This window comes from Microcaecilia unicolor, chromosome 1 (genome assembly GCF_901765095.1).
Source record: "Microcaecilia unicolor chromosome 1, aMicUni1.1, whole genome shotgun sequence".
Lineage (NCBI taxonomy): Eukaryota > Metazoa > Chordata > Amphibia > Gymnophiona > Siphonopidae > Microcaecilia > Microcaecilia unicolor.
The window spans coordinates 48595005-48609023 of NC_044031.1; the positions used below are offsets into that span (position 1 = coordinate 48595005).

A 14019-nucleotide genomic window follows, 5' to 3' on the forward strand; every position below is an offset into this window, starting at 1 on the left:
AAAAAAAAAATCCCTTCAAGATCATTTTAGTTCTTTTGACTGCCACTGTACTACTGTTTGACTGTGCCCTCTCATTCTCTGCTTGGTCCCGCCTCCTCTGATGCAATATTCTGTTGCTGTGTGAGCGGGACCCAGCAAAGATCGAGAAAGCATGTTGGCGCGAAGGCTCGCAGCACCCAAACTGCAATTCAGCAACAATCAAAACAAAGAGAGATGTATATTCAAGGCGTATGTTGGCGATCCATAGGATTTTTTTTATTTATTTAAAGCCTGGATCCGTTTATTCAGCCTTCTGGTGCAAACCAGTCCTAGCTCAGTCCCTCATCCGATAAGTGTGATTATATGCCCTTGGTCCCTGCTCCACTGGACTTATGCTAGGTAGCTGCCTAGCCATTTACTACATATACCAACCAAGGGTTACATAAAAAATATGAATTCTTATACCTACTTTTTTTTTAAGAATGAAAAGGATATTTTTATAATAGCCCTTTTATGCTAGCTCATTTCAATCTTCTTCCCCAAGTTATGTCTCAGTCCAAAGCCTGTATGCAGTTCTGATAAGAATCTATGCTGTATTTGTGCTTTACATATATATATATATTTTTTTTGTTACATTTGTACCCCGTGCTTTCCCACTCATGGCAGGCTCAATGCGGCTTAGGTACTTATTTTGTACCTGGGGCAATGGACTTGCCCAGAGTCACAAGGAGCTGCCTGTGCCTGAAGTGGGAATCGAACTCAGTTCCTCAGGACCAAAGTCCACCACTAGGCCACTCCTCCACTCCAGTTATGATGCCTGCAGAAGGTTCTGATGTGAATGAGAAATAAATTGTAGCAAAATTGAAAGTTGTCCTTGGAATGAGACTAAGAGGAAGACAATTTATACTTTGGGCAGTTTTGATATCCCAACTACTTTGACATGTTTATTGTGGTGGTGTTTTTTTTTCCATTTTCTTTCCCAGCTTGGGGCAATGTCTACTGTTTGGCTGCAAGTGGGCCAGTGTGGGAACCAAATAGGTTTGGAGTGGTGGCAGATCCTTACCAGTGAGAGCTGTGCCCACCAAGAGTCTGACAGGTAAATCGGAAGAGATGTGGGTGTGAGCCCCTGGGGCAGGAGTGCAGTTACTGCCAAAGTATAGAAAGGAAACATGGACAAAATTGTTTGGTGGATCCTACTTTTAAGAACGGTGGGAAAAAAATGTCTATTCTTTTAGATACAGGGATATGCCAAAATCTGGAATAGGTTGTTTGGAATGTGGAGTTTCAGTATTGGGGGTTAAAAACCAAAACTATCCAAAATGTATTCACCACAGACACAAAAAAAAATACATAAATAATTTTTAAAAACCTACACAGCAATGTTTCATCCTACTAAGGGCTTCATCAAAGGCTGTTAAAAAGACTGCCAATAGATACATAAAAATATGTTAATATAAATCATAAATATAGAAAATGTAAATAATGCAGCAACAAATGGTAATCCAAATCATAAATAAATATGCTAAAGAACTGTCAATTATAGCCCACAGATCTCGGCCAAGAAACATGCATATAAAAGGATTTCTCCGAGGACAAGCAGGCTGCTTGTTCTCACTGATGGGTGACGTCCACGGCAGCCCCTCCAATCGGAAACTTCACTAGCAAAGTCCTTTGCTAGCCCTCGCGCGCCCGCGCGCACCGCGCATGCGCGGCCGTCTTCCCGCCCGAAACCGGCTCGAGCCGGCCAGTCTTCTTTTGTCCGCACTCGGTACGGTCGTGTTTTCGCCGTGTCGAGCCCCGGAAAGTCGACCTCGCGCGTCCAATTTGTTTTGAACGTGTTTTTTTTTTCCTTCGGGAAAGCTTTGTCCTAGTCGGGAAGTGCTCCGGAAACCCCCCGCCGGGTTTCGTGTAAATCCTCCCCGTACTTCCAGCTTTTTTGCCCCGGTAAGTTTTCTTTCGTCGTCGGGGTAGGCCTCTTTTCGGCCTCGGTCGAGATTTTTTCTCCCTCTAAATTTGGTGCTTCAAATTTCGCCATTTCGGCTTTTGATTTCGCCGGCGTGATTTTTCCGCCCATGACATCGAAGCCTTCCAGCGGCTTCAAGAAGTGCACCCAGTGCGCCCGGGTTATCTCGCTCACTGATCGACACTCGTCGTGTCTTCAGTGTCTGGGGGCCGAGCACCGCCCTCAGAACTGCAGTCTGTGTTCCCTGCTTCAAAGGCGGACTCAGGTAGCGAGACTAGCCCAGTGGAACGTGTTGTTCTCGGGCTCTTCGTCGGCATCGGCACCGGGATCTTCGAGTGCATCGACGTCGTCAGCGTCCAGACCATCTTCCTCGGCCGCCCCTGCATCGAGTGCATCGAGGCATCGGGCCTCTGCATCGGCGCCGAGACATCGGATAGCTGCATCGACGTCGGTGGTACCAGGACCTCGTCTGCTGATGTCGTCGGACGGTGGTGCATCGGGTGGAGTGCAGGTGAGGGCTGTCCATTCCCCTGCTGGTGGCGGTGAGCCCTCGGGTGGGTCTCCGCCTACCCTGAGGGCTCCTGCGGTACAGCCCCCCCGAGATCGACCTTCTTCAGTCTCGGCCCCGAGGAAGCGACGGATGGATTCGACGTCCTCCTCGTCGGTGCCGGGGAGCTCCGGTGACATGCTTCGGAAGAAATCGAAGAAGCATCGACACCGGTCTCCTCCCCGTGTCGGCACCGAGAGCTCTGGGTCGCCGAGGGATTCGGCACCCAGCAGGCATCGGCACCGAGAGGACCGCTCACCCTCTGTTCAGGAGGTGTCGATGCGCTCCGCTCTGGACAGCCCGGAACAGCCTCCACGCCCGGAACAGGTACTGACGTCGACGCCTGCATCGACCTCTCAGCCTTTCTCTGCAGCCGCTCTAAACGAGAGCCTCCGGGCCGTTCTCCCAGAGATTCTGGGAGAGCTGTTGCGCCCTACCCCTCCGGTACCGGCGGTGCTTGCGCCACCGGTACCGTCGAGCGTGGCGCCGGCTGGCCCATCGCCCAGGTTGAGGTCCCCGACGTCGGTACCGCGTGCGGTACCGACCGCGGCCACCTCCCAGGAAGGCTCCCCGACTACGTCGGCGGAGGGAGCTTCGCCGATGCGGGCGAGGGAGTCTACCTCTCGACGCCCCCATCGTGGACGGGGTTCCACGGAGTCGAGCAGGGCGAGGTTGCAGACACAGGTCCGTGAACTTGTGTCTGACACCGAGGGTGAGGCCTCGTGGGAGGAAGAGGAAGATCCCAGATATTTCTCTGACGAGGAGTCTGAGGGTCTTCCGTCTGATCCCACTCCCTCTCCTGAGAGACAGCTTTCTCCTCCCGAGAGTCTGTCTTTTGCCTCCTTTGTCCGGGAGATGTCTACGGCCATCCCCTTCCCGGTGGTTGTGGAGGACGAGCCCAGGGCTGAAATGTTTGAGCTCCTGGACTATCCTTCTCCACCTAAGGAAGCGTCCACTGTTCCCTTGCACCATGTCCTGAAGAAGACATTGCTTGCGAACTGGACCAAGCCATTAACTAATCCCCACATTCCCAAGAAGATCGAGTCCCAGTACCGGATCCATGGGGACCCAGAGCTGATGCGCACTCAGTTGCCTCATGACTCTGGAGTTGTGGATTTGGCCCTAAAGAAGGCTAAGAGTTCTAGGGAACATGCTTCGGCGCCCCCGGGCAAGGACGCTAGAACCTTAGACTCCTTTGGGAGGAAGGCCTACCATTCCTCTATGCTCGTGTCCAAGATCCAGTCTTACCAGCTCTACACGAGCATACACATGCGGAATAATGTGCGGCAGTTGGCGGGCTTGGTTGATGCTCTTCCCCCTGAGCAAGCCAAGCCTTTTCAGGAGGTGGTCAGGCAGCTGAAGGCGTGCAGAAAATTCCTGGCCAGAGGAGTTTATGACACTTTTGATGTTGCGTCCAGGGCCGCTGCTCAAGGTGTGGTGATGCGCAGGCTCTCATGGCTGCGTGCCACCGACCTGGAGAATAGAATCCAGCAGCGGATTGCGGACTCGCCTTGCCGTGCGGATAACATTTTTGGCGAAAAAGTCGAGCAGGTGGTAGAGTCTCTCCACCAGCGGGACACCGCATTCGACAAGTTCGCCCGCCGGCAGCCTTCAGCTTCTACCTCTACAGGTAGACGATTTTTCGGGGGAAGGAAGACTGTTCCCTATACTTCTGGCAAGCGTAGGTACAATCCTCCTTCCCGACAGCCTGCGGCCCAGGCTAAGCCCCATCGCGCTCGCTCTCGTCAGCAGCGTGCGAATCAGCAAGGCCCCGCGGCTCCCCAGCAAAAGCAAGGGGCGAGCTTTTGACTGGCTCCAGCAGAGCATAGCCGACATCCAAGTGTCAGTGCCGGGCGACCTGCCTGTCGGAGGGAGGTTGAAAGCTTTTCACCAAAGGTGGCCTCTCATAACCTCCGATCAGTGGGTTCTCCAAATAGTCCGGCAAGGATACACCCTCAATTTGGCCTCACAACCTCCAAATTGTCCACCGGGAGCTCAGTCCTACAGCTTCCAGCACAAGCAGGTACTTGCAGAGGAACTCTCCGCCCTTCTCAGCGCCAATGCGGTCGAGCCCGTGCCATCCGGGCAAGAAGGGCTGGGGTTCTATTCCAGGTACTTCCTTGTGGAAAAGAAAACAGGGGGGATGCGTCCCATCCTAGACCTAAGGGCCCTGAACAAATATCTCGTAAAAGAAAAGTTCAGGATGCTTTCCCTGGGCACCCTTCTCCCCATGATCCAGCAAAACGATTGGCTATGCTCTCTGGACTTGAAGGATGCCTACACACACATCCCGATACTGCCAGCTCACAGACAGTATCTGCGATTTCAGCTGGGCGCACGCCACTTCCAGTACTGTGTGCTACCCTTTGGGCTCGCCTCTGCGCCCAGGGTGTTCACAAAGTGCCTAGCTGTGGTAGCAGCGGCGCTTCGCAGGCTGGGGGTGCACGTGTTCCCATATCTCGACGATTGGCTGGTGAAGAACACATCCGAGGCAGGAGCCCTGCAGTCCATGCAGATGACTATTCGCCTCCTGGAGCTACTGGGGTTTGTGATAAATTACCCAAAGTCCCATCTTCTCCCAGTGCAGAAACTCGAATTCATCGGAGCCCTGCTGGATTCTCGGACGGCTCGCGCCTATCTCCCAGAGGCGAGGGCCAACAACTTGTTGTCCCTCGTCTCGCGGGTGCGAGCGTCCCAGCAGATCACAGCTCGGCAGATGTTGAGATTGCTGGGCCACATGGCTTCCACAGTTCATGTGACTCCCATGGCCCGCCTTCACATGAGATCTGCTCAATGGACCCTAGCCTCCCAGTGGTATCAGGCCGCCGGGGGTCTAGAGGACGTGATCCACCTGTCCACGAGTTTTCTCGAATCCCTGTATTGGTGGACGATTTGCTCCAATTTGACTCTGGGACGTCCCTTCCAAATTCCTCAGCCTCAAAAAGTGCTGACCACGGATGCGTCTCTCCTGGGATGGGGAGCTCATGTCAATGGGCATCACACCCAAGGAAGGTGGTCCCTCCAAGAAAGCGATCTACAGATCAATCTTCTGGAGTTGCGAGCGATCTGGAACGCTCTGAAGGCTTTCAGAGATCGGCTGTCCCACCAAATTATCCAAATTCAGACAGACAATCAGGTTGCCATGTACTATGTCAACAAGCAGGGGGGCACCGGATCTCGCCCCCTGTGTCAGGAAGCCGTCAGCATGTGGCTCTGGGCTCGCCGTCAAGGCATGGTGCTCCAAGCCACATATCTGGCAGGCGTAAACAACAGTCTGGCCGACAGGTTGAGCAGGATTATGCAACCTCACGAGTGGTCGCTCAATTCCCGTGTGGTGCGACAGATCTTCCAGGCGTGGGGCACCCCCCTGGTGGATCTCTTCGCATCTCAAGTGAACCACAAGGTCCCTCAGTTCTGTTCCAGGCTTCAGGCCCACGGCAGACTGGCGTCGGATGCCTTCCTCCTGGATTGGGGGGAAGGTCTGCTGTATGCTTATCCTCCCATTCCTCTGGTGGGGAAGACTTTGTTGAAACTCAAGCAAGACCGAGGCACCATGATTCTGATTGCTCCCTTTTGGCCGCGTCAGATCTGGTTCCCTCTTCTTCTGGAGTTATCCTCCGAAGAACCGTGGAGATTGGAGTGTTTTCCGACCCTCATCACGCAGGACGAAGGGGCTCTTCTGCATCCCAACCTCCAGTCCCTGGCTCTCACGGCCTGGATGTTGAGGGCGTAGACTTTGCCTCTTTGGGTCTGCCAGAGGGTGTCTCCCGCATCTTGCTTGCTTCCAGGAAAGACTCCACTAAGAGAAGTTACTTCTTTCATTGGAGGAGGTTTGCCGTCTGGTGTGACAGCAAGGCCCTAGATCCTCGCTCTTGTCCTACACAGACCCTGCTTGAATACCTTCTCCACTTGTCTGAGTCTGGTCTGAAGACCAACTCCGTAAGGGTTCACCTTAGTGCAATCAGTGCATACCATTACCAAGTGGAAGGTAAGCCGATCTCAGGACAGCCTTTAGTTGTTCGCTTCATGAGAGGTTTGCTTTTGTCAAAGCCCCCTGTCAAGCCTCCTACAGTGTCATGGGATCTCAATGTCGTTCTCACCCAGCTGATGAAACCTCCTTTCGAGCCACTGAATTCCTGCCATCCGAAGTACTTGACCTGGAAGGTCATTTTCTTGGTGGCAGTTACCTCGGCTCGTAGAGTCAGTGAGCTTCAGGCCCTGGTAGCCCAGGCCCCTTACACCAAATTTCATCACAACAGAGTAGTCCTCCGCACTCACCCTAAGTTTCTGCCAAAGGTTGTGTCGGAGTTCCATCTGAACCAGTCAATTGTCTTGCCAACATTCTTTCCCCGTCCTCATTCCTGCCCTGCTGAACGTCAGCTGCACACATTGGACTGCAAGAGAGCATTGGCCTTCTATCTGGAGCGGACACAGCCCCACAGACAGTCCGCCCAATTGTTTGTTTCTTTTGATCCCAACAAGAGGGGAGTGGCTGTAGGGAAACGCACCATATCCAATTGGCTAGCAGATTGCATCTCCTTCACTTACGCCCAGGCTGGGCTGGCTCTTGAGGGTCATGTCACGGCTCATAATGTTAGAGCCATGGCAGCGTCGGTAGCCCACTTGAAGTCAGCCACCATGGAGGAAATTTGCAAAGCTGCGACGTGGTCATCTGTCCACACATTCACATCTCATTACTGCCTGCAGCAGGATACCCGACGTGACAGTCGGTTCGGGCAGTCAGTTCTTCAGAACCTGTTTGGGCTTTAGGATCCAACTCCACCCCCCGAGGGCCCTGTTTGTTCTGTTCCAGGCTACACTCTCAGTTAGTTGGTAAATTTTTTAGGTCAATCTCAGTTATGTCCTCGCCGTTGCGAGGCCCAATTGACCAATGTTGTTGTTTTGAGTGAGCCTGGGGGCTAGGGATACCCCATCAGTGAGAACAAGCAGCCTGCTTGTCCTCGGAGAAAGCGAATGCTACATACCTGTAGAAGGTATTCTCCGAGGACAGCAGGCTGATTGTTCTCACAAACCCGCCCGCCTCCCCTTTGGAGTTGTGTCTTCCCTTGAAGTGTATTGTCTTGCTACATACTGGACTGGCCGGCTCGAGCCGGTTTCGGGCGGGAAGACGGCCGCGCATGCGCGGTGCGCGCGAGGGCTAGCAAAGGACTTTGCTAGTGAAGTTTCCGATTGGAGGGGCTGCCGTGGACGTCACCCATCAGTGAGAACAATCAGCCTGCTGTCCTCGGAGAATACCTTCTACAGGTATGTAGCATTCGCTATACCAACTCCATGTAAAAGACATGCATACATGTGTTTAAAGCAATTAGAATTCACATACCCCAGAGTTGTAGTCAAAGTTGTCACCTACAGGTAAAAGCTGTAAAAAATGAATCATTCCTTAGCATCCCTCTAGACTGGCCCAGAGCTTGACTGATGGGTTGTGCTCGCCTTCCAGAAGGTGGAGACTGAAAATTCTGACTCATCCCAGTGAGCCAATAAGAGCCCTTGCCAGAGAGAGAAGAATCCAGTATTCTCAGTCTCCAGCGAGCGGAAGGTGGTGAGCCCTATCAGTCTTCTTTCTTTCAGTCCTTCTATTTCTGGTTAAACTATAATTAAAAAAAGGTCCAGTCTGTGCACCTAATTTTGGGAACCTTGGTGAAAGGCAGAGGTCCGTGGGGGCTTCTTTGGGGCCTCGGGGGTGTTACACTTGGAAGGCCAGGTCCCTCCCCCCAATTCATCCCTGTATTGGTGTATGCCTTGGGTCTGGGGCTGTAGTGGAACCCAGTCTCTTCAAGGGAAGAGATTCTGGGGCTTTTTTGCGCTGTTTTCAGCGAGAGCGTCTCATTTCTCTTTTTCCTTTGTGGGGCCTTTAGGTTTTCTGTTGGCCGTCTGTTAGAAACTTTTTTTTAAAAAGCGAGTTGGGGGCAGCGCAGAGTTCGTTCACGCATCTATTAGACTGCCGGCATGACAGAGAAACTTAAACGCTGTGTAGTCTGTCAGCATCGCGGCATCGGAGCCAGCGGTTGCTGTAAGTTTTGCACAGCTCTGGAGTCTTCAGAGCCGGGGCCTTCTGCCGCTCCTTCAGCTACCTCGGGGGGGGGGGGGGGGGGTCCGGTTTCGGTGGTCCACGCTGATGCTCCGGTGGCTCCCGTTTTGGTGGGAAACGCCACCATTTTGTCTCCTACCATGGAGCAACCAGCTTCTGCTGTCCAGCCTCAGCCTAACAGTGCAGCTCCCTTATCTGACAGCTCTGGAGGTGGTTTCCCTCCAGGGTTCGTCCTGCAGATGTATAAGGCGTTTTTAATGCAGACGTCAGCTCCCCTTTCCTCCTCTTTTGCCGCTCCTCTGGGGGTATCTCAGGCAGGGGTGGCTAAACGAGCAAGGAGGTCCTGGCATCTGGAGGAAGACTGTGAATCTGACCCAGATGTAGATATGCCCTGCATTGCATACCAAGACCTTTCTCAGGGGGATCCTTTGGAGAAGGTCTATGAACATTTGGATGTTGCTATCCCTGGGGAAGATTCCTCTGTGCTGCGCATTTTCCATAAGGATGACCTGCAGGAGTTAATATCCCTGGTATCTTCTGCTCTGCATTTTGAGGAGGACGAACTGCCTGTTTCGGATCCTCAGAAGGTGGACCTTTTGTTAAAAGGCGTTCGCAAGCCAGGTAAGACCTTCCCCATGCATCAGGATATCAGGGATGTAATTCAGACTCAGTAGGATTCCCCAGATGCAGCCTTTAGACCGGCCAAGTCCATGGTCTGTCTCTATCCGGTGCTGGAAGCGGACAAGGTACTGCTAAAACCCCCTGTAGTAGACGCGGTAGTCTCAGCGGTTGGAAGCGACATACAGTGCCCATAGATGGGGGATCGGCACTCAAAAGAAGTGCAGAATCGTTGCCTGGAGACGTTACTAAAAAATAGTTTTGATGTCTCCACATTAGCGGTGCAGGCGGCTATCTGTGGCTCCTTGGTGGCTAGAGCATGCTTCCGGTGGTCCAAGAAGGTGCTTGACAGGTCCTCTGACGATTTGTCCTCCCTGGATGCGGAGGTGTCTGAATTGGAAATGGGTTCGGCCTTCTAGGCGGACACCTTATATGATCTGTTGCGAGCATCAGCTAAGTCTATGGCGTTGAGTGTAGTAGCCGGAAGGCCTTTATGGCTAAAAGGTTGGTCAGCAGATGCTACGTCAAAGTCTAAACTTAGCAAGTTAACTTTTAGAGGCGCCTTGTTATTTGGGGAAGATTTGGACAAGCTGGTTCGCAGTCTAGGGGACACTAAAGTTCCGCGCCTCCCAGAAGACCGGCCTAGGTCTTCAGGTCGGAGGCCTTTTTCAGGTCATGGTCGGGGTCACGATTTCTGTCGAACTCATTTGGGAAAGGTGGCTCCAGTTCAGCGCTCGCGGTTTTTTCAGCTGTCTCAGTCCTTTTTTGGCTCTCGCAGAGCAGGTAAGAGTCAGGATTTTCCTTCCAGACTTCCTCCCTTCCCTCTCAATGAAGGTGTCAGGGCCCAGCCTCTGGTTCCCTTGGGAGCGCGGTTGGCGCAGTTCTACCAGAGGTGGGCCCAGATTACCACCGACCAGTGGGTCTTGAAGGTTATGCCTTAGAATTTGCGCCTCCCATGTCCGACTCATTTCTGGAATCCCCCTGTCGATCTCGCTCCAAAGCGGCAGTCATCAGGGGTACTTTAGAAAGGCTTCTGGATCTTCAAGCAATTTGTCCTGTTCCATCGGCAGACCTCTGTCAGGGACGCTACTCAGTTAATTTTGTCGTTCCAAAGAAGGAAGGCTCGTTCCGGCCGATTCTGGATCTCAAGGCAGTCAGTCGGTCTCTCAAGGTTCTAACCTTTCGTATGGAGACGCTCCAGTCAGTCATCGTGGCGGTCAGACCTGGGGAGTTCTTGACAGCACTGGATCTAATGGATGCCTATCTACATATCCCGATCCATCCTTCCCATCAGCGTTTCTTACGCTTCGCCATTCTAGGTCAGCATTTTCAATTTCGAGCATTGCCTTTCGGTCTCGCAACGGCTCCTCGAACCTTTACCAAGGTATGGTTTTGGACATAGTAGCAGGCCCAACTAGAGAGCCTGAAATTGGTAGTGTTGGTTCCTCAGCACAAAATAGAGAAACAGCTAGTGCTCCACTCTTCTTGAGACACAGAATAGGCCTTAATGAGGTTGGTGAAGCAAGAAATTCTCCCTATCTTAAAGTGGTCATAATGGAACACTGGGTCTCCATCCTGAAAAGATGAACCTTTGAAGAACTTTTTTGAGATCCAGGATGAGCCAGAAATAGATGGGATATCTACCCAGATCTTGTTCCTCACAGGGTACCAGTGTTATGACTTCCAAGTGTAACAGATGGTGCAGTGTTTCATAGACTGGAGCCCTTTTGTCCCATGATCCACATGGGGACTCCAAGAAGACCTCTAGAACAGATTTCTGGAACAGCAAGGTGTACCATTCTTGAACAGTTTTCAGGACCCAAAAGTCAAATGTGGTAATAGCCCACTCTAAATAATGTTTATTTATTTATTTATTGCATTTGTATCCCACATTTTCCCACCTCTTTGCAGGCTCAATGTGGCTTACAATACATCATGGATGGTGGAAATATATTAAAAAAATAGACATTTAGAATTACAGAAGGATCTTGGGTACATGATAATGATAAAGCATAATAATAGCATAACAAGCAAGTATTATAAGTATGGCTAAGTAACCTCTCCCCCACTGGCTAAACTTTGGGATGGACTTGCTGACCTTCATTGTGAGAACCGGGTGCTCCCCATGGGCCCTCATCTTTCTTTGCAGGTTGCTTGTTTGGTCACCTGAAAGAAGATGCTGCATGTCAACTGCCTGGTCTTTGGACAAAAAGCAAACCAGATTGACCTTTCAGATCTGTACCTTCTGGCCTCCCTACCCCTACTCTCATTAGTCGAGACTCTCAGGACATTCTGGGAACAATCCTTTAGGAGCCATGAGACCTGGTCCTTCACTAGCCTTTCAAATTCTTCTGCAAAGAGAAGCATACCCCTAAAAGGAATCCTGCAGAGGCTACATCTGCCTACATCGGCCAAGGTGACTGATGTGCTGCCTCCATCAACTTGGCTAAAGTCTGCATCAGGTCAGAGTGCATCCACCAAGAAGGCCATTCCACTCTAGCAACTTTGCTTCCATATACCACTCTGTAGGACCTGACCATCCAGGTGCTCTAGGAATTGCTGCAACTGGTGAAGCAGAACATGCACCATCAAGTTCCCTCACATCACTGACCTCACACCACAGGAGATCATCCAGGTCCAGTTGTCCTCATTGTTCTGTACTAGACTTAAGAGGCTGTGGAGTACTAATTAAATGAGGATTTTGATAGAGGAGCTGTTGCATCTCCCTGGAACCATGGGATTGCTATACAAGGAACTGATTTAGATGGATGACAGAGCTCCTTACCTAAGGCCTGGACCTTCATTGATGTGGTGAGTGATGCTGAGATATTTTAAAGTCATGAATGTATTGTGAAATGAAAGCAGGTACCAGAAGAGTTGCAGGATCACTCATCATTATGGGCGGCGAATTATGTCAGTCATCAGTAGGGCAATTACATGGGCATCCTTACACACCGTTCGAGGCCAACCAAATTTCAATTTTGGATTCAGCCAGAAATTGAGTTTTGGCTGAAAATGGTGGTGCATTTTTGACTGAGGCTGAAACTCCTCACCCTACCCTACCCTATCCCACCCCACCCCCCTCCCTACTTGCCACACCCCACCCCCGAAGAAGACTAGTCTCCTCGCTGGCCTGGCCCCATTAGAGAATCCTGATCCTGGGGTTGCATCCAGTTATTTATTTATTTAGACATTTATACCCCACATTATCCCGAACATACTCAAGCTCAATGTGGCGAACAATAAATAAACAACAGACAAGGTTTACAAAGCCATAAACAAAAGTTAGAGGGAAGGGCAGAGGAGATATATATATATGTTTAAAATGGCCTCATTTTGAAAGTTGTATTATGTTAAGGTTATACAATAAGGTTTGTTAGCTGACACATGTAGTCAATGTATTCATTGTATTCATAGGTTATTATCGGCTGCTAGATATTGGAAATAGTTGGCTTCATTGAGCCGGAATGTGATGTTCAAATGTTACATGTCTTTTCTTCTAATAATAAAGATATTTTCAAAAAAAACCCAAAATATCAAATATAGACCACTAATGGCCAGTTGCAATCTAAGATACTCCATCAATGGATAGAATTCTCTCAAAGAGGAGAGTTTTCAGTCTTTTACGAAATACCAACTAATCAGGCTGACCCATGATTGCCATTGGCAGTGAATTCCACCACTTAGTACCCTGGTATCTAAAGTCAGCAGAGTGAACTGACTTATAATGCACTCTCTTTCAATCTGGAAGATGAAGTCTAAGGTAGTCCCTAGAACCAGAGATTATATTGCGCTGGGTATAATCATGAGTCATGTCATATAATATTTGAAAGACAAAAACTCATAATTTAAAAATAATCCTGGCTTTAATGGGCAACCAGTGTAGCTTGCATAATAATGGTGTGGTTCTATCAAAATGCGATACCTTGAGGACAAGCCTAGCTGCAGTATTTTGGGCTGTTTGTAGCCTTTTTAGGACACTTGTCCTTACATCCAGCATAGATGGAATTACAGTAATCGAACTGAGTTAAAACCAAAGATTGAACTAGTAGTCTGAAGATGTCTGGCAAGAAATATGATCTGATTCTCCTCAGCTTCCAAACAGACCTGAAGGATTTTTTTCACCAGTGAGGAAACCTGAGGCTCGATCATGAGGCGACTGTCAATTAATGCACCCAGTACCCTAAGCATAGAGTCTAGGGGATACAACATGTTGTCAATAGTAAAATGATTATATGTGGTACGATCAAAGGGATTGATTACTACAAGAAATAATTATTTCTATTTAACTTAAACTTAAATTCGGAAGCCCAGGATTCCAACAAATCCAGACCAAGCCTAATGTTAGGGCCAATTTCTGGCAGACCAACTGTGAAAGAGATATAGATTGTGACATCATCTTCCTAAATGAAAGTGCAGAACCCTGCTGCCTCTGGCCTTTTAACCTAATGGAGCCATCATGACACTGACTACAATTGGAGAAAGCAGTGAGCCCTGTGGCACCCCACAGTCAGGAGACCAGGAGGATGAGAGAGAACCTGTACCTTAGTCAACAATGGGATAGAAGTGACAGGCCTGTAATTAGTAACGTCTCCCAATGAAGCTGAGGTGCTCTTAGGGATTGGGGTAAGTATTATGGAACCTTTCCGCTGAGGAAAAGCCCCTTGAGTCAGCATAAATGAGATATGAGCTTTGAAGGTCAATGAATCCTGCTGGTGCAGTTTTTAGTAAATAACTCAGACAAGCATCCAGAAGGCAATGTGAAGAAGAATACTTTGTGAGAAAGAATTTGACAGTCAGTCTCATAAGTGGTTAACAGAAAGGAGGACCACAATCGGTCGGCCGAAATACCAGCATTTCGTA

The 14019-nt window shown here is 50.1% G+C and overlaps 1 protein-coding gene across 4 annotated transcripts in view; it reads left to right on the forward strand.

Moving 5' to 3' along the window:
* Positions 1 to 14019, forward strand: part of LOC115465994 (tubulin delta chain-like) — a 145908-nt gene that overhangs the window by 28643 nt on the left and 103246 nt on the right. For all 4 annotated transcript variants that reach the window (XM_030196945.1, XM_030196953.1, XM_030196928.1 and 1 more), the window contains one exon: positions 963 to 1075. In XM_030196945.1, the coding sequence (XP_030052805.1) occupies positions 963 to 1075 (113 nt within the window). The remainder of the gene's footprint in view (positions 1 to 962; positions 1076 to 14019) is intronic.